Source organism: Mastacembelus armatus, chromosome 18, assembly GCF_900324485.2.
Source record: "Mastacembelus armatus chromosome 18, fMasArm1.2, whole genome shotgun sequence".
Taxonomy (NCBI): Eukaryota; Metazoa; Chordata; class Actinopteri; order Synbranchiformes; family Mastacembelidae; genus Mastacembelus; species Mastacembelus armatus.
Window position 1 is genome coordinate 10,190,683 of NC_046650.1, and position 20,684 is coordinate 10,211,366.

Consider the following 20,684-nt stretch of genomic DNA (forward strand, 5'->3'; position numbering starts at 1 on the left):
GCGCAGTGCCCACTAAACTGCCAGATGCGTTTTTATATTCTATTTATTTAGAGCTTACCCTGCATTGCAAAGCAGGTATCTAACATTAAACTGGCGCTGGATCCAAGAAAGTATAAACACTATATGTGTTTCCTGTATTGTGCATTTAAGTATTTTTATACTATGAATATTTAATATACAAACACTATTGTTTGTTAATAAAGTAGGATACGTTCCTGAACTACCGAACAGTTAATTAGCCTCGACCAGATACATTAAAAAGGCTGAATGTATGTATTAAAAAGTATGAATGTGATTTGCATTTTTACTGTAGTTTTGGCTGTCTTTGATTTGCAACTAAACATTTTATACATTTTTATTATGTGTTGCTAATTTAATTTATCTTTTGTACCTAAATGAACATTTTGAATAAGTTAATCTTATAAATTTTATTTTTAAAACAATGTAAAACTACATTTAAATAGTTTATTTGGGGCATCTAATCACGTCGAGCATATAAATAATGATTCAAAGATATTAAGCAAGGAGTCAACACTGATATCTAGAGGTTGCAAAGTGTAAATGCAACGATCCTTCTTTCAACTTCATCTCCCATAAGGCAGTGTGTATTTCCCATCACGCTTTGCAGTGGTTGTTTCCTGCGTGCTGCCGCCGTTGTTCCATTGAGAGAAGCTCAACATGGCATCCGACGGACCACCGGGCACCGAGTCTCTCCCGTCCGATTTAGGGAGTGCTATTGCGGCTTTGAACACATGGACCAACCCAGAACTCCAGGCTAAGCTTGCGGAGCTGGGAGCACCGACAATGGGTAGGACACGACTGGAAGAGGGGCTGTGTTTCGCTAACAGTAGCTAGTCGTTTGCTAATGCTAGCTAATCAAACGCAATAGCTGCAGTTAGCTGAAGCTAGGCCTCAAAATGTGTTTACACTTTTTAAAGCACATAATAACACACTCAATGTGCAGATATGTTGCTAATTAATAAACGCTACATTCACAAAGCAACACTGATAGTATTTCTTTGCTCCTTTGGATAATTAGCCCATTAGTTTAGTTGGTTTGGATGCTAATCTTCAGGGTAGGCTGACTTTGTGCATTTAACATCGAGCTGTTTAAGCTGTTGTGGCGAACCATGGCTGACTTTAAACTCATAGACTCATTACAACTTTTAGCTATTCAGACTCGTGTTAACAGCGCCTTGTACATTTTAAATTTATTTCCTCTCCTCCAGGTCCCAGAGAGGAGCTGGTTGACAGACTGAAAGGCTATATGATGCAGGTAAATATGCGCCTGGCCTGCGTGTCTCTAGTTTTACCTGTGAAACTTTAACAGGAAATGATATTGAGTTGGGTGTGTGTCTGTTATCATGTTGTGCTTTGTGTGAGTGCAGTTTGGTACATTTTCAGTTTTCTGCTACTGAGCATTTTCCACCTACATGAAAATGGAAAGGTACAAAATAAGGATTTATCAGTATCAGTTGCTAAGAAAGGAGATTTTAAAGAGGTTTTAAAAAATGTATTTAACAACTATGAAGCAGTTCACTGGATACTGCTACTTCTAATATTATCATGGGTCAGAAGGCTCTTATTTGCCTGTCTCCCTCTGCAGACTAGGATCATCCTCAGCAAACCTACTGATGATAAATCAATGGGCCCTCAGGTAAGTGCTATAAAAACTTTTTGCTTATATAAAAAACATTATTAAATTGCTGTAATGCATGACTTAATGTTTTTTTCTCAGTATATTATGATCATTTCCTTACATCACAATGTTGTATATGTAAATTTGCTAAAGAAAGGTTGAACTAAGTTTGTGTTTTGTAAATTTGTGTATAAGAGGAGTGTCATCTCAGAGCCTTAGTCTGTTTTTATTTTACAGCCCTATATTCTCCTCAGTCTCCTGTGTTTCTCCCCTCCTAGATGCCAGGTATCCCTCCTATGCCCCCGATGCCTATGCCACCTATGCCTCCTGGTATGGGCATGCTCCAGGCGATGAACATGATGCCTGGAGGGCCCCCTCCACCTGGCATACACATGGGCATGGAGCCCCCAGGTTTGCCTCCTCCTGGCCTGTCACAGGATGATCAGCTGAAAATGGTTCAGCAGAGAGCAGCCATGGTGTTACAGCAGGAGGAAAGGGCCAAGCAGCAGGTGAGGATGGCTGGAAAACAGGTTTACTGACTGTGTAATCCACTTGTTGCATATCTCCAACAAGCACTTTCAAAATGGTGCAGGACAAGTTTTTGTTTTTACAGAGCTGCACAGTCATTGATTTTTATTTTTGCATCACAGGGTGATTCTCGAGTCATGGATGAACAGGATCTTCTGGAGCAGCAGAAAAGGGTGAGGGGATGAATATACAGTCACTTTGTCTCATAACATCACTAATATAAATGATGAGTAGATAAATAGTTTTACTTTATTATGAAAGAAAGTTTCAGAAATAGATGTGTGTCTTTCGTGGTGCTAAATTCTTTTTTATTTCTTCAGATTGAATTCAGTGCTGTTTAAAAAGATGTGTTTCATGCCTTTTGCTCTCTTTGTATGTCAGGCTGCAGTGCTGCTGGAACAGGAGCGTCAGCAGGAAATGGCTAAGATGCAAGGTCCGGGCTCCAGACCCATGCCACCTGTCAGCACAGTGAGAGGTACAGTATGTAGGTGATGCAGTAATAATGTTCAGATTTCAGATCCATCGCAACTTTTGTCAACCTTTGTTGCCAGTGAAGCTTGTTGATGTCCAGAAAATTTTTAGAGCTGATTTTTATATCACAGGTTTGTTGTAAATGATCACACCAAAACAAAAAGTTAAAATGACCTGCAAACTGTTTGTGTGTAGGTTTGGATCCTCGTGGGCCATTGCCTCCTGGTGTCAGTATGTTACCTACCCAGAAACAGAGAGTGCCACCTCCTCCAGGAGAGGATAACAGAGAGGTGAGCAGGCTGTGTGTGTTATGTAATTGTAATTCGGGAGGCGTATGCACTTCGCAAAAGTGATGACAGTTTTTGGTAGTGGGGCATAAAATGATAGATGAGGTCAACCTTCTGCTTTACATCCTACTAAATGGCCAGTTCTGTTTCAGGTCTGGCAGAATGAGGAGGTAAGCGTCAGTGGGCCCAAGATCCCTCAGGCTCTGGAGAAGATCCTCCAGCTGAAGGAGATCAGACAGGAGCAGCTCACTGACCCCACAGGTCAGTATTGTCAGCTGAATTTTTCCTCATTGCCAAAGAAAAAAACTGAGAAAACTAAGAGAGGAATCAACACCAGCGCTATGGGTCTGTCAGTGCACCTTTTATTGTGGCAATTGGAATCTAATTTATCAAGTTTTCTTATATCTGCTCTTCAGAAGAGGAAGATGATGATGAGGGAGCAGAGATGGATATGACCAACTCTTCTGCTCCAGTCATGTCGGAGACTGAAGATGATGAGAACCAGATGTCTAAGAAAGATGTAAGTCTTCCCTCACATCTTTCTTTTAAAAGCACAATACTGTTGTACTACTGTGAATTATGGTAATCCTGAGGTAAATTCAATGTTTATTTGCAAATCATAGCAGTCATGTGTGCTGCTGTTGTGAAAAGAGCCTACACTAATCATAGAGCTTTCACACTACTGCGTCAGTTCTCTCTGGGTCTTCAAATTTGCAAGTTATCACCTGAAATCAGCCCTGTGAACTTGTAAAACCAACCCTTTCCTCAGAAAAATCGCAAGCGCCGGAACCGAAAGAGGAGGAGCAAGAAGAAGCGAGCTCAGGAGAAAAAGGAGCAGGCGGAGCAGGAAGAGCAGCAGCAGCAGAAAAAGGAAGGTGGTGACAAGGAGAAGGACAAAGATAAGCAGACAGAGGTGGAGATCGAGTATGTCACAGAGGAGCCGGAGATTTACGACCCCAACTACATCTTCTTCAAAAGGATCTTTGAGGCGTTCAAGGTGAGAGACACATTGCTTCTATGGAAGAATACTCTCAATTGCTGTAATGATGATTGAAAATTCTTTTGCACTTATTTGGTTTCTTCTTCTTTTTTTTTTTTTTTTTAGCTGACAGATGATGTGAAGAAAGAGAAGGAGAAGGAGCCAGAAAAGGCAGAAAAGCAGGAGACCGCTGTGCTGCGGAAAAAGGGATTTGAGGAGGAGAAGAAAGACAGCGATGAAAGCGATGAGGTTTGAATCCTCCCATCTGTTAACAGCCCAGAGTGAAGAAAATCCCCTTTGTTTACATGGTAAACATTTGAAATATTTTGTCATGTACAGGAAGGCAAGCAGGATGCACCTAAACTGTCCAAGAAGAAGCTGCGAAGGATGAACAGACTGACTGTGGCTGAACTCAAACAGGTACACAAATATTCCCAATCCATTTGTCCTGTTAAAATAAATTGGATTTGTAGATTTTCAGCCTGTTGTTGCAGTCTGAAAGGAAGGATGATTTTTTTTTTTTTTTAGTAGCTTTTCATCTAATCTCTCCTCCTGCATCTTTCCCTCAGCTGGTGGCCCGTCCTGATGTAGTGGAAATGCATGATGTAACAGCCCAGGAGCCCAAACTGCTGGTGCACTTAAAGGCCACCAGGAACACAGTGCCAGTCCCACGCCACTGGTGCTTCAAAAGAAAGTATCTGCAGGGCAAGAGGGGCATAGAGAAACCTCCTTTTGAGTTGCCTGAGTTCATCAAGAGGACAGGAATCCAGGAGATGAGGGAGGCCCTACAGGAGAAGGTGGGTTTGAAAGGTACAGTAGCACTTAAGCTTTCCTGTCTTGTGCACAACAATGCAGTACAAACATCTTTATCTGTTGACAGGAGGATGCTAAAACCATGAAAACCAAAATGAGGGAGAAGGTACGACCGAAGATGGGAAAGATCGACATCGACTATCAGAAACTCCACGATGCTTTCTTCAAATGGCAGATTAAACCCAAGTTAACTATCCATGGAGACCTTTACTACGAGGTACCCTGAGAATTTAAGTTTCGTCCCATTTTCTTATTTTATAGCTAAAACGACTTTACTTCCATTGGGGAATTTGCGATCACCCTGGCTCGAAATGAATGATGACTGTGTCTCAAGCTGTTTTGTACAGAGAAGACCCACAAGTAATCCTGTATTGTTGTTTCTCCATCTCTGCAGGGTAAAGAGTTTGAGACTCGTCTGAAAGAGAAGAAGCCAGGTGATCTCTCTGATGAGCTGCGAATTGCTCTGGGCATGCCAGTCGGACCTGTAAGCATCCCTGTTATAATTCTTTGCTAATTTAGTGAGCTAAAGCACAAGAAGTTACAACCCCAAAGTTAGCAAAACTTTGAAATGAGGTGCAGATTCTCTCAAAATACAAAATGCATTATATATCTGCTACTTCATACTGTTGTTGCCTTATTGTTACCTTGTTAGTGTCACTTTCTGTTTTCTTGTGTTGCTTTACTTGTCACTGCTGTTTAACGTATGAATATCCAGGCTGTGAAAGCAAATCTCCTCTTGTAAGATGACACTTGATTGTTCAGAAACACGACAGTAACAAGAAGAGGAACACGACACCTGAGATAATAACAGGCGTCAAATTCACCTGGACAACCTTTTCTTTTCAAATCTTCAGTTGCATTAAACAGTTGCATGGATGAATAAACATTGACTAAACTTATTTACACAAATAAACCCTCAGAAGACCGGCTCAGTATTCCACAAAGAATCCAAGTGGAGCAGCTTTGACTTGGCCTCTGTTTAAAAAGGAAAAAAAAAAAAAAAACATGTTATTGAGGAAGCAGTGCTGAGTAGGCAACTTACTTTGTCAACTATTTTTTTCCAGAATGCCCACAAGGTGCCTCCTCCCTGGCTTATAGCTATGCAGAGGTACGGCCCTCCGCCATCATACCCAAACCTGAAGATCCCTGGACTCAACTCTCCCATTCCTGACGTAAGGGAGTGTAAAACATATCCTCCTTCAGAGAACTTTTCTACTTGTACAAATCATACTCTTTCCATTCAAAAAGTTAATAACACTGTGGTGCAAATTTAAAAGCTGTTTATTAGATGTTTGTCTTCACATTTCTATTTCTTTCTGTCAGAACTGTACGTTTGGTTATCACGCCGGAGGCTGGGGGAAGCCGCCAGTAGATGAAATGGGCAAACCTCTTTACGGTGACGTGTTTGGGACAAATGCTGCAGATTTCCAGGTAACAAGGCAACACATCCTCTTTCACCCACCCACACATGCACACCAACATCCAATTTTTTGGTATTTACAAGTTTGTACAGGATAAGAAAAACATTTTCTAGACTTAGCAGTGTTTTGGAAATGTCATCACATTGTCAACTGCACCTTTTAAACAGTGGCAGAAACAAATGAAGTGAAGGACATGTAATTTCAGAATAAAAATGTAAAACTGTTAAACTAAATTTAAGAACTTAAAAGATTTAAACCTTCCTGAGGTTTGTAAACTGTGTGTGTTTGCGTGTCCAGGCCAAAGCGGAGGAGGAGGAGGTGGACCATACACCTTGGGGAGAGCTGGAGCCTTCAGACGAGGAATCATCAGAGGAAGAGGAAGAGGAGGAGAGCGATGAGGAGAAACCGGACGAAACTGGATTCTTCACACCAGCCGATAGGTACTTATGCAGTATGTGGTGCCATACCATGTCATGTAGTGCTAAACATTCATACAGAGATGCACGCATGGATAAATTCATGATGTATTGTACTTCGTGTTTTCCAGTGGACTGATCACCCCTGGAGGCTTCTCATCAGTACCTGCCGGGATGGAGACTCCAGAACTGATTGAGCTGAGGAAGAAAAAGATCGAAGAGGCCATGGACGGGTGAGTGTCGCTCTGTACTGTCACAACTGTTTTAATTCACTGTTTAATCCCAACATTGGCGCTCTTGCTGTTTGGGTTCAGTTTGATCTTATGGGCTTAGTGTAGGGATTTGGAATAAGGAAAATAATAGAATTTCTCATCGTTTATTAAAACAAGTGTGCATGGGGTTGTGCTGTACTAAATTTGAAATAAATTCTGTATAACCACCAATTATTTAGACATCTGGTCCTGTTCTAAAACTGTATTTTGTGTAGAAAATGAGGAATTACAAATAGATGTTAAATTCTGAAGCTGTTGGTTTGACCATGCTGTTGTTTTCTTAGAAATGAGACGCCACAGCTGTTCACAGTGCTCCCTGAGAGACGAACTGGCCCTGTAGGAGCAGCCATGATGGCCTCAACACACATCTATGACATGTCAACGGTAAGACAACGCCTTATGAGATCTTTGTGTATGTAATTATGTCCAAGAGCAGTGAAAATGCTGCTGCCTGTAGCCATGCCTTAAATCTCCTCCTGTGCCTTTGTTTTTCCTCTTCACTGTCTCCAGGCCATGGCAGGACGAAAGGCAGGTGGAGGGCAGGAGTCTCAGGGTGTGGAGGTGGCCCTGGCCCCAGAAGAGTTGGAGCTGGACCCCATGGCCATGACCCAGAAGTACGAGGAGCATGTGAGAGAGCAGCAGGCCCAGGTGGAGAAGGAGGACTTCAGCGACATGGTGGCTGAGCATGCTGCCAAACAGAAGGTACATACATATGCATATAATCAGTGTTTGCATTAAGTTATAGTCCTTCATACAAATAAACATTCTTGTTTTATGTTTTTGCTTGCTGATTGGTATTAATTTTATATATAGATATAGATTAAATATATGTCCTGTTTAGTTATTTCTGTTTTCATACAGCTGTAGTATAATTGTTCTATAAATACATGAAAGATGGTTATTATAGAAATATTGAAGTTATTTTAATGCATGACTGTATAGAAGCTTTATTTTTAAACTAAAGGAAAGTGAAGGCTGGTAGTTTAGTCATTTCAGTTTTCCCCACATAGTGACGTTTGAATATTAATCTCCCCCCCCCCCGCTTCCTTTCTACTTAATTTTCACTGTGCAGCAAAAAAAGAGGAAGGCCCAACCACAGGACACACGAGGCGGTGCTAAGAAGTACAAAGAGTTCAAGTTCTAGAGCTGAAACACCAAGCACAAGTGATACGAGAGAATAAGCCACAACAGGAAATGAAAGAGGAAGAACTGTACTTAGATTGGAACTTCAGAGGATGCAGAAAGCAACACCAATCGCCCATTAGAGCAGTAACAATAAATATATGTTTTGTTTCTTTTTAAAACTCAGTAGACAATGTACAGACAATGTACTGTCACGATGCATCTCATGTAATCACTGTCTCTTGAGAAGGGTGACATGGATTTCTCTGTTTGACCCCACATTTTACATATTGATTTTTTTTTTTTTTTTTTTTTTTTTTTTTTTATTACTGTAGCCATTGGATTTTGTAAATAAATGGAATGATGACAGGAGTTCACAGCTGTTCAGCCACAAGATGTCCATTTGATTACTTTGAGACTTCTGAAGGCTTTATGTTATAATAGATAATACACAACAGTGAGTGCTCTCATTTTCTTCATCTTATTTACTGGTACAGTAATTGCATGGAGCCAGCTACCACTGAGGACACTGAAGTATGCCATTTTATATTTTTAGGGTTTCGGACAAATGTTTTCAAACCTCTATATATTATTGAAACCAAATCCTATTTTTATTTCATATTAATTGCATGAGACCACAGAGGTGTGGCTGTCTCGGGGCACCACCTTACTGGTTGCTGATGTCATCTCAGCATGAACAAGGATGTTGGGGGAACGTTGCATTCATGAGGGACTGCAGCGTTAATGCGTCAGTCTTTCATGTAATGACTCATTAATTCCCAAACACACAAAAGGTTTTGCTGCTTTTTCCAAAACACCAAGCTGTGATCTGTGTTTCTACAGCTAGGGGGCAGTAAAAAACTTTAAACATCAGTCACCTGACCACTTTGGAAGCACAGTGACCTAAATAGCTGCAGCAGCCGCACGCTGGCTCAGCCATTAGTACAAGGCAATATAAGTTTACAGTTTCTCTTTTGTGACTTAAGCATCTCTAGGAGTGAATGGCATGATTTCCTGGCATGAAGCTGAAATTTGTTTTCTTGTAGCCTCATTGGTTTGTCATGGGGGGGACAGGCTGATGATAGGCTTCCACTCAGACCCATCATTCAGTGTTTTACTGTTGATTATTCCTGCAATCAACAGTCTTAATTCCTAAATTACCATTATTACATTAATGAATTGATTTTCTACAGTCACTTAAGAAGTATATAGTGAAATGATCATAGAGTGTTAGAGCTGAAATGAGTTGATGTATTGATAAGCAATTCCTGAAAAAAATACCAAAACCCCACTGCTTCCTGCTTCTATACCACAAACATGATTCTTGCTCGTTTGTGGTATATAGTGATTTCAATATGTCGTCTTGGCCAATAACACTGCACACAATACATATATAGTAAAATCATCCTGTGTAGAACTACATATGTAGTTGGGTTGCATACGAGCTGGTATAAACTTGATTGATTGAATGTGGAGGTCGTGCAGTCTCATTTGGTGACCTGGCAGATTTGGAGCTATGTGTACAAAGTAACGCAGGATGATCCTGTGACCATGTTTTAATCTGCTGATTCTAATCTCTTTAAAAATGGAAGGAGCTGGTTGTAAGAGAAACAGTTAAAAAGAGCAGGGGTTGGGGTTAAGTCATTTAGCTGATTATCCAGATCAACAGACCAGCAACAAGGATCGCCAGCCAAAAACACTGTGTGGTTTTAATTCTAGCTCATCAATGAACCAGCCGATTTCACCGACTGTTAGACATTCATTTTACGAGGGAGTGCTAATGAGACCAGCTTTTGTTTTAAACGAAAATCAGGCTGTCTTCATGATACAAATATACATAACTGTTCCAGGAGATAACACATTTTTAAATTTCTATTCCAGTTACGAGCGTATCACCAGCCTGTCAAAGCAACACACGTTTGAAAACCATTCAGAAACACATCAAGAACATTATGCTGGTGAAAGCCCTGATCACAGCTGTGATAATCTACCATTAGAATAACGTCAAGCTGATGGCAGCTCACCCTCTTGGGACATCCGTGGAGCGATTAGGTCACTTTCTGATGCATATTTGCATTCAGAGATGGTAATCACAGCCCTCCCTTTGTCACCTGAGGGTGCGAACAGTGCACCTGTTTCATGCTGCAGTGACAGGCAGCCAAACCCTGGCAAAGCTGCAGTGTGGTTTGCGTTTCAGTGGAAACAGGCAGCTTTTAGTTAGTGAGTGTAAGCAAAGGTGGGCAAATACATAGCACACGAGCATTTATGTGTTTTGTTTTCGCACAAATTAGAGCTTGAGACTATTTGGAAAAATGTATGCTTCATTTTTTACCTTCTGATCAGCACCAAGTCTGTTGTGTTAAGCCAAAGCTGGGCTTCCTCTATATGTCTGGTTTTCACATACGTCATTACAGGAGAAGAGCAAAACTGAAATGAAAACGAGGTAAATTCACAGACTGTAACCGGTTTTACAGCCGAAAGACGATGGGTGGGTGTGTAAGCTTGCTTGTGTGTATGACTAATAGAAATCGTTTCAGCAACACCTGTGACTCCAGTCAGTGTCACATGGGCCAAAAATAGTTCACAAATGTGCCGATTCTGATCCTCAGCAAAACACAAAAAACGGCTGAAATATTTCTGTGTGTACACAAGTGTAACTGCAGGGAATGTGAGTGTGAAACAGTGAATGATGAGTAAATATTGGCTCCAAAGGTTATCTATGGTTTAATCAATGCCATTGTGAAGACAAAGAGTCTTTTCTCACTCTGTGCAATTGGTACGAATCATCTGCTTCGTATGTTTATCTAATGATAAATAGAAAATATGGAATTTTACAGGCCTGTGATTTGAGGCCTGTGATAAATTGACCTTTTTACCAGTGTGACACCATAAACTACTACTGTTAGCTGATTTGCCTAAAACAACCAAACCATTTTCAGCCCCAAGCAAATATATACAGTATCTCTGAATTATGGGTAAATCAATACACTATGAGTTAATTTATGTTTGACTGATACTAGTATCAGCCAGACTCGAAAATGGTTTGGAATTGACCACATTATTACATCATTAATAAAACTGGGACACACACACACACACACACACACACACACAGTCATGTCTCACTATTTGTGAGGACACTCAGACATAATGCATTCCCTAACCATCACTACTAAATGCCTAACCTGAACCTAATTCTAACCTTAACCCTGAAATCTTAACCCTCAAAATTGAGGTTGTGAGGACCAGCCAATGTCCTCACAAGAACGGTATCATAATAAAATATGTCCACACAATGACAGAAAGACATGCACACACACACACACACACACACACACACACACACAATAACTAGACTATTGCACTAGACTATACACAATATACTATAATATTATACATTACTATGCTGCAGAGTGTATTATGATTAGTGTTAAATGAAATCTTTAAATATTAAAACATGATCGTATACTACTAATAATAAAAACATAATTAAAATGCTTATTAATTGATTTATTCATCTTGTTCAGTATTTAGTGTTTAGTGTGCCCTCTGTTTATGTTTGTTTATTTAGTTAGCCTTGTTGACATGCACCTGAATAAGTAACTAGTTTGCATGCATCCATGTTTATTAAGGCAATGCTTTAATATTAGTACAACCAGTAGTGACAGGCTGTGTATAAAGTACAGTTCGGTTTAAAAACAGAATAAAAGGAAAGCAGTGGTTTGAAAAACACGGCAGCAGAGCCACAGCCTACTATTGGCCTCTCGCTCTCTCTCTCTCTCTCCCTCTCTCTCGCTCTCTCGCTCTCTCTCTCTCGCGCTCTCTCGCTCTCTCTCTCTCTCTCTCTCTCTCTCTCTCTCTCTCTGGAGTGGCTGTGCGTCCTCTACCCGAAGAGGCGTAGCTCGCTGCTTTCTGCTCATTGTGCCACTTCGGCGACTGAAATTTCCGCTTCCTGCATCGATAAACAAGCCGCGCACACGGATCCGAGTCCAGGCAGAGGCACAGGGACGCAGAGCGGACACTCGCACAGACGCAGACAGACGGGGCGGGGGGGATTTGCCACCTACCTTTCGGGTACAACCCCCCGACGACTGCAATGTTTTCACTATCAGGCGGCGATTAGCGCGGAACGGGTCAACTTTCCGCCTGCACACGGGTGCGTTTTTACGCATTTGCACCAACAGGAGCTTGAAAGCTTGAAATAATAAGGCGAAGGAAGAAGGAGGAGGAGGACCGAGAGAAGCCAGGCGACCACGTATATTCCCCGCATTAGCTCCGTCTCAAAGCTCGTCTTCAGCCTCCAGCATGTCGGAGCGCGGAGGGCTCCCGCGGACTGGAGGCGTACCTTCGCCGCACATGCAGCCCTCCAAGCCGGTCAGCATCTCCTCCAACCGGCCGGTCCACATGAACCTGTACGCTACCTGGGAGGTGGACCGCTCCTCACCCAGCTGTGTGCCGAGGTATGTGCCCCAGCATGACTTATCATTTTCAGGCTGGTTGTGGATGGTAAATGACCCAGTCTGTTTATGTACACTGAGGGATTTCACACAGACCAAACACCCTGTTTGCCATATGTTACACTGAAACTAATTAGGGTACTTACTTATTCTCTATTCTCTATTGGACCCTTTTTAGCCTAAGCAGGACCCTTTGGGGTCCTCAGACCACAGTTTTACTACCACCAGTAATAAACAAAGAATTCCCAATCTTTACAAACAGCCCTGGCTCCTGGTTATCTCCTCTCCTAATAAGACTGTTTGTATTGGGGCAGCTGTAGCATTTTCCATAGCAGATAGCCTCAGTTGTTGTCCAGCCGATCAATGCAGACACAAAGATTGATGAAGCGTTGTGATGCAGACCGTCACTGCAACTGTAGAAGGGCACACAATACAGCTGTAGCATCACGCTCTGGGATATATTGTTTAGGAGGAGAAGAAGAACGTAGGAGTGATCTTCGAGGTGTCTGTGCACAAAGAAATGACTCACTTCTGAAAATATGTTCACCATGGTTTCCCCTGACACGTTGATCGGTTTAGGTTACGATGCACTGAAAGTTGTTGTGCACGTTCTTGTGAGCAATGCAGCAAGGTCACAGTAGGCGAGACACCCTCTGCACCCGGGCTCAGTCCTAAACAAAAGACGTTCAAGTAGGCGCCTTTGTTTGAGACACTCACCTAAAGGGATTCAGCTGGCTGGCACTTGTGTCACCCTGCTGACACAAGCAGATGCACCCGCTTGTGTGATAGCTGTGTGCTGAGAAGAAACATATCGGATGTGATGTTAATATACGTTCGCCCTGTCCACGTCTGTCTTCCTGTATTTATGGTCTTGAGTTGGATTCAAGGTCAAAGGTTAACCACTGGGACTGAAGTGCTTCTCATGTGATTCATAACCCTGGCTAAATATACAGCTGGAGAGCCGGCGATGGATTTTTACAGCAAATCTATCTGCAAAGAGGAGTGTAGAAAATGGAAATCCCATCTATTTATTCTGATCTTTTGAGCTGACGAAAACATTTAGGCTGTCATGCTGTAATTAATCGTGATGTCCAATAACTCAAAATGTAAATTTGCCTTTTAAATTGTCGTGTTTCCGGGTCAGTGCACTGAACTGCATCCTTGCAGATGAGCCCAGATGTTCAGGTTCCTGAAAGCAATTCGTAGAAATGAAGCGTGCCGGTAAAAGCATCACGCAAAGCTCACATGTTGACATCTTAATGCTGCTTTCTAAAATGCTTTGGGGCTTTACTGCGTTAGAAGCTAAGCCCCAAGGGTATGTTTTGCTTCCTAATGTTTGCCAACGTGTGTGTGAATGTGGTTATGTGTCATGCACTTGTAAATAAATGATCCAGTCCTGGACCTGTATTGAATAAAACATCCATTGTTAGCATTCATTTAAATATCTTTTTAACTTGACTTTTGATTTGAGATGCAGGTTCTTGCATTTGTTGTGTTCGTGTCCTAAAATCCACTGCCGATTTGGAATAATTCGTTGACGTGAGTTTGAAATGTCATTTCAGATGTCTTATTTTTTTGCAAGCCTCATGGTCCGTTAAATATGTTCGATTTCACTGCAGTTGCAGCAACAGAAAGGGGGCTGTAGGAAAACAGAGGATGAGACTGGGAGATGAAAGTAGGAGTGGTGGCTCTGTCTTCCTCATTTAAAAAGGATTTCTCCTAGAGAGGCATCAGAAAAGTCACAGAAAACATGGCTAATACTAAAATGTGCCACTGTCTCCCACAGCAATCAGAACTGGCGTCCACAGAGAAATTCAGTCCTGATGGTGTTTTGGAGTTTTGTCTTTCATATTGCTTCATCTTTGTTGCTTGCAACAAGGACTGACAACTTCCCCCTCTCTAGCTGAGGTGTTGTTGCTCTAACCTCTTCCTGCGCCACTTGGTATGTTTTTTTTTGTTTTTTTCTAAGTGTTGTGGGTTGAGTTCGCCCTGGCAGGCACAAACATGTGCTCAGCTGCCGCCTCCGAATCCCGATTTGCCGAGAAACCTGGAAAAATTCTAAACATATCGACAGCGTCCTGTTTGTTTTGTGGTATTTTCTGTCGTATTCGGTGGGGAGTAACAGGAAATATTCGAGAGTGAGAGATGATATCAGTTGTTTTCGCAGTCAAACTTTGTGCGAGTATGAACAAGCAGGATCCCCCATATATTTGTTTTGAAGGGCACAGAAGCACAGTCATCTCAAAATCAGCTCCACCCTTCCTCATACCGCCATCAACACAGCTTGAGTGCCTCTGAGGTCATTTCTGTTTTGTGCCTCCCTGACCTTCTATTCTATTCTTTACTTCATAGGAATAAATAATTTCACCGGCCCCAGACCAGCTACTTCTCTCTGCAGTGTCTCTCACACACATAGCTTATGTAAACCTGGTACTCTCCTCTCTGCCTGGTTCCTTGGTTCTTCTCCCTCATCTCACCTACAGCCAAATGATCCCACTGAGTAGTAGCTGCTCCACCAGCCTCAAAGCCAAACCTCACACATTGTGTGGCTGTGGTGAGATATGCAGCTCTCAAGTGTGTCCAGTCAGGTGGATTGTTGACAGTGGCGGCCATTGTTCACACCATGAAGGGGTTTGGACTGCAGATTCCAGCAGAGTTTAGCTTGAGGCCTCTTCATGCAGCTGTTTTGCTTTAGGCCTTACAGGAATGGGCCCAGGCGCAGAGCTCCACGATGAGCTTTATTAAAGACAGCATCCTCGTGCCACAAAGAGGGAAAGTCCCGAAACGTAGGTCTACAGACAGATGCTAGGTTATTGTGCTGTGCTTTACTGCAGCCCCCATACCATGAGTGAGCAGGGAGTCTCTTTCCCAGAGCAGCCACAGATCAGGTCTATAGGAAGGAGTGTGGAGACTTGACTTGTACCATAGAGAACCCTTAATGCTTGATGCACTCCAGTAGTTCCCAACTTGGCATTGAAACACCTTAAAATAAAGTGTTGCAGGAAGTGCCAGTAAACCAGATTTCTTCCAAAATGCCAAACTATTTTCTTTTATAGTTTAGATTTGATTCGCCTTCACCCAGAACAGATAGTTTGTGCATTTTATTTAATTTTAGCACTTGGTCAACAGTATCAACCACTTGATTTCCTCTTCTAATCAAAGAAAAAATCCTCAAAAACTCCACTTTCAATCTTCTGGGCTGCACGGTTCACTGATTTATGGGGAGGACACAAGCTTAAACTGATGAACCAAAGCACTGTGTCCTGTAAACCAAGTTATCAGAGATTTTGAATCACAGTGACAAGCACATTCATTGGAATCCTCAATTATGCATGTGTGTTTCTTAGTGAAGGTGCAAGAGAGTGTAGCATATATGTCAAGAACCTTTTAAAATGTTCGTTTTTATTTACCCAGAAATTATTTCCAGTACTCTTGAGCTCTTTTGTACGTTCCCCGAAAGAGCATCAGTTAAAAGTAAAGCAGTATCAGCTACAAATATACATATAAATAAACAGACAGCAGGGTCTTTGCATTAAGCTTAATGCTTATCTACAGGCCTGGTAATGAGTACTGTTGGCATGAAGAAGTGCAGTGTAGGAATGAAGGATGTGCTGAATTATACATTGTGCGTTTGTTCGTTTGCTATAATTGCCCCGCAGCACAATAGTGGAATGACACTCGCCGCTCCTCGAGTGTCGGCGTTACTTTATCCACCCTGCCCCCTATGCCCCTCCTGCCTAGCGCACACACACACACACACACACACACACACACACACACACACACACACACACACACACACACACACACACGGAAAGAAGAGGAGTGAGCGCCAACAGGCTGTCATGCACACGCAGCCGCACGTGCACGGGGTGGTGGTGTTCATTAAGAAGCTTGGGCTTTGCCACTTGCCCCGGCGCTGCTTGTTCTTCCGCACAGCTGAGTGGCCGAGAGGTCTGAAGTTTCCTCTGCGGCTGTTGAAGGAGACAGAGTGTGAAGTGCAAAGCCCAACTTTCCATGATTGTTTACCATTTCTGATAGCAGCCTTCCAGCCCCGATCCCCAGGGAGACATGAGAGACGACATATATGGTCTTTGTTGACTTTAACCGTCTGTTTCTTCCTGGCTTTGCAAAGACACATGGATATATGCAGCTTTCATAGCAATAATATTACACTTGACATGGCTGTCGCAGTGAAGGGAGCTTTAAAATGTTTTTCTCAGCAGCCTGAAGGCTGGCAGGCTGTGTAAACCTGCAGCCAAACCTCTCACCCAGCTTTAAAAAGCTGCTAACCCACTCAAAAGAATTTCACTGCTATGTCTTTTTGTGCTCTAATGCCTAATGGTGCCGTAAATGCTCTTTTATTGACCTTCCTAAGAATAAAAATTCACTGGGTCACAATGTCAGTTTGGTGGCTTCAAATTTATTCAAAAGAAAATTATCGGTAATGGAATGAGACTTTAAAACCAAGACTGGTTGAACTGTGATTAAAATAATCTTGAGCTTCCTCAAATATGTTTCTCCCTTAAAGTGAGACACAAATTACTTCCCCTGGTGTATATCGTACATTTGTTTAGCTTTGTCTTTCGGTCGCATATTCACACTTTCACACACTCTTAGGCTGTTGGTATTTTTCAGACTGACAGTGTTTTTCACCTCCTTATGAACACAGTCGGTGACCGTTGTAGATTTTGGCTGCTTGACAGATGATTTAGTCCTTGGTATGTCTCGCCTGAAAAGACGTTGATGCATACGCTTCTGACTCATTTTCATGTGTCAGGAATTTATTTCCTCCATGGCAGCAGAAGACGTTACACAAGCCATTAGAAAGTCTGTAACTAACTAAACACTTTAAACGCACTATTAACTGACTTGAAGAAAATGACTGGACCAGCAACATTAAACTTCAAAACAACCTGCAATGCAGCAGTGTTGATGTTGGATCCTCGGTATTATATGACCCCCCGCTTTTCCCAAATGTAATTTCCAGTCGTTTTATGTTCTGGCCAATATGGCTAATTATCGGCCTGTCTGTATTTTTAAAGCTCTCGAGGTGTTGGAAGAGGAAGGAGTCTCCTGGTGATGAAGTGGCTGTGGCAGACAAACAGAAATAATTTGTCTGGTGGCGGCACTGGTTTTAATTTCTCTCACGCAGGGTTAGACAGAGGAAGAGGAGATGAGAATATGTGTGGTGACGCTGAGTTGTCCTCCTGCTGCTGCTGCTGCTGCAGCAGTGTAGAGGTTGTGGTCGATGACACTGCTGTGGTCTGAGAAGGCTTTTGTTGCGGTATTGTAATGTTTATGTGCTTTTTTTTTTTTTTTTTGAGAGCGACACCGTTTGTGTCTCCTGGCAGTGATCCCTGTGTGGAGTCATAGACCTTCATCTGGCGCACACACACACACACACACACACACACACACACACAGATTTCCATTTCTAAGGTGTAGTGACACCAATTCACCAACAATGTCACTGACATATGCTTCGCTTTATCTAATGTGTTACAAACAAGGACACAGGCTTCCAGTTGCATGAAAGGACATAGTGTGTGGGAAACACAAACCATGCTGACAACAGGTACATAATCACACACACTGACTCACACTGGATCATGTTATGACAAAGTATAATCCCATTTTCAGCCTTGTGTTGGATTGACCTGATACTTAAGAATATGAGACATAATCTATAGCCAACCTGTTTATATTTTGCGTTTCTTCCAAGTATTTTGGGTATATTGCAGTGACACACCCACATAAACTCACAATATAGACATGACGCACACTTGGATGTAAATAGCTCAACATTCAACAAATCTGTGTCCGTGCGTTGTTAGTTTATATCCACACAAATACTGCATGTGCACGACTGTAATCCTCCCTGGCTCAGGTTACACACCCATTCCCCTGGGTGATAACACAAGCTTATAATGCACTTAACACAGATTGACCTTGACACAGTGCCCATGTTAAAGGATTGCTAACATTAATGTTGCGACATTTCTTCAATTCTGCATGAGCTTGGGGTTTTTGCAAATAAAACAACCCTGACAATTATTATTTTTGTTAATATTTTTTTTGTTGTGTTTTATTTTTTGGTGAGAAAGCAAATAAGCATATTCACCAAATATATTTTTTTTAATAGGCAGTTTTGTTTTGTTTTTTAGGTTTAGGTTCAGGTTTAATCATTTTACAGACCAAGATATTTTAAGAGACACCCTATGGAAAAACCAAATATATTGAGTGTTCTTTTTGGCTCAGCTGCTGCCCCCGAAGTCATCTCACACTGTCAGTGTGACACTCATGATGCCTGTGTTTGGCAGGAGTGGCATTGATTGGTCGATAACCAGGAAGCTCATATGATCACCCACTCAGATAGAGGCTTTCTGGTCCATGGTAACCAATCCAGCAACGTGCGGTTGTGCACGATTGTGGATGGCGAGCTCTGATGGCATTGTCTCCTTGTCTCGAGCTAAACTGGATTAGGTGGGTGCTCTGCTCATTAATGTGTAATCGCTTTAACGAAGAGTCAATTGTATTATGTGCGTGTGTGTGTGTGTGTGTGGGACAACAAAAGAGTATTCCTGCTGGGTGCTCTAATCGAGAGCAGCTTTGTTTTCATTGTAAACTCGCACATATTTAATGGAACACAGCTACATGGACGTGAAGTAGGTCTGATAGCAAGAGACATTTTCCACTTTCTCTCAACAGAAGCACCGTCTTATCTCTTCACACTCACACTCACACACACACACACTGCAGGTCACATGCTTAGTCTCACAGGCCCACAAGAGCAGGAGAAACCAGAAAACAGCTCTTTGCTCCAGATAACAAAGTGCAAACTAGCAAAAACATGACTTGCCAACAATGATAAACTTGTGCTCATGGTGTTTTTATTTTGTTTTCGTGCAGTCACTGAATGCAGCAGCACATGCCCACCTCCAGTTGACCCAAGGTGCTTATTTGTGATGTAAACATGATACTGACAGAGATAAATGTGCTATAATATGTGTTTGAGTGTAAATGTGTGCATGTAGAGTTGAATTCTGCTCTCTTTCGAAAGTAAGTGTGTACTTGCCTTGTGGCTGTGACACCTCAGCCCATGTGTGCATGTGCGTTTGTTCTTGCAGAGTCACATAATGAGGATTTACCTCTCATTCGGGCACAGGAGGGTAAATAATTAGATTTTAGAGCTGAGACTAAAATCAAGGTTAGACTAGAATACGGTATATGGAACATGGTACTTCACCTGGGGCGAAGGTTGTTATACTTACCTTGTATCAGTGTAGCTAAGTAAAAGCAGTGTCACTGTGATGTCTTCCTAGCTGACAAAAACAAATTTGGGCGTGTGTGTTTGTGCTACTGCATAAAACTTCCCCTTTTCTGCCTGTGTGTTAAGATTTCCTCGAGGTACGTTGGATTTTAGTGATGGGCACAGGCAGAGCTAAATGGAAAAGAATGAAAGGGTAAAACACAGTAGTGGGGGTGTTCAATCTACAGTCACATGCCAAATGCAACGGATTCCATTCAGTTCAACGCTTTGTGCCTTATACTGTATATTCAGACTGCCAGTCAGATCTCAGAGGATAGAAGAGTGTCTACAGCTCTAATAGCGAGATGGTGGTGGGAACTATATTTATCACCTTTTGCTGCTCTGAAAGCTGCTTCACGTCTCACCTTGAGCCTCTCATCAAATGCACGGCGGTGTGTTATTGTGTGCCCGTGCTATCATCCCATTAAGCCTTTTCACAACAAGTACTTGAGCCTTTATCTGGTCTCAACTTATTCTATTGTTCTATTCTATCACATGCTGGTCTGCTGTGACTCTGGGCCTGTTGATTCAAAGGATGGTATGTGTGTGTTTATGTTGGTATAATTTTCAATACAGCTGTTTCTTGCCTCACCTTGCTGTTGCAGTAAATGGTGTGTGTGTGTGTGTGAGTGTGAGTGAGTGCGTGTGCGCGCACACAGGTGTATGTTCACATTGTGCTTTAAAGCATCATGCATTTGTTGCTGTGCTTGAATCTGGCCTGTCTTACCTGCACATTACATCAAGTGTTGGTAGAAGGTGTGTGTGTGTGTGTGTGTGCGTGTGTGTGTGTGTGTTGTTTATTCATGCTCTGTTTTTGCTTTCATTATACAGTATGTTTTGCAGCACTCAAATCAGTGTCCTGGCTGACCTTGCACTTAAACGCTGGTTGTTTTGTGTGTGTATCTGTGATTTAGTGTGTATTTGTGTGCCTTGCAGTACCACTGTATGCTTCACAGAGCGCAAATCG

At 42.2% G+C, this 20,684-nt stretch overlaps 2 protein-coding genes across 4 annotated transcripts in view; both read left to right on the forward strand.

Moving 5' to 3' along the window:
* The first annotated feature begins 678 nt into the window (after positions 1-678).
* sf3b2 (splicing factor 3b, subunit 2) lies at positions 679-8,247 on the forward strand. Its single transcript, XM_026329309.2, has 22 exons — positions 679-808; positions 1,230-1,276; positions 1,607-1,657; positions 1,918-2,148; positions 2,290-2,340; positions 2,549-2,642; positions 2,834-2,928; positions 3,078-3,186; positions 3,342-3,445; positions 3,695-3,922; positions 4,031-4,153; positions 4,244-4,324; positions 4,474-4,701; positions 4,785-4,934; positions 5,112-5,201; positions 5,782-5,889; positions 6,041-6,148; positions 6,436-6,578; positions 6,686-6,787; positions 7,111-7,210; positions 7,337-7,528; positions 7,899-8,247. The coding sequence occupies exons 1-22, from the start codon at positions 679-681 to the stop codon at positions 7,968-7,970; spliced, it is 2,637 nt and encodes an 878-aa protein (XP_026185094.1). The 3' UTR covers positions 7,971-8,247.
* A 3,599-nt stretch (positions 8,248-11,846) lies between these two features.
* Positions 11,847-20,684, forward strand: part of pacs1 (phosphofurin acidic cluster sorting protein 1) — a 42,349-nt gene continuing 33,511 nt past the window's right edge. Inside the window, exon 1 of one of the 3 annotated variants that reach the window (XM_026327162.1) lies at positions 11,847-12,408. In XM_026327162.1, coding sequence (XP_026182947.1) covers positions 12,254-12,408 — 155 coding nt within the window. In that variant the 5' untranslated portion in view covers positions 11,847-12,253. Of the gene's footprint in view, positions 12,409-18,838; positions 18,892-20,684 lie in introns of those variants that run through there. The other 2 variants (XM_026327156.2, XM_026327170.1) reach the window with 2 other exon arrangements.

Coding starts and splice junctions, on each gene's coding strand:
- sf3b2 (XM_026329309.2), top strand. CDS start 679: ATGGCATCCGACGGACCACCGGGCACCGAGTCTCTCCCGTCCGATTTA. Junction 4,325..4,473: donor CTGTGGCTGAACTCAAACAG/GTACACAAATAT, acceptor TCTTTCCCTCAG/CTGGTGGCCCGTCCTGATGT. Junction 4,702..4,784: donor GGGAGGCCCTACAGGAGAAG/GTGGGTTTGAAA, acceptor ATCTGTTGACAG/GAGGATGCTAAAACCATGAA.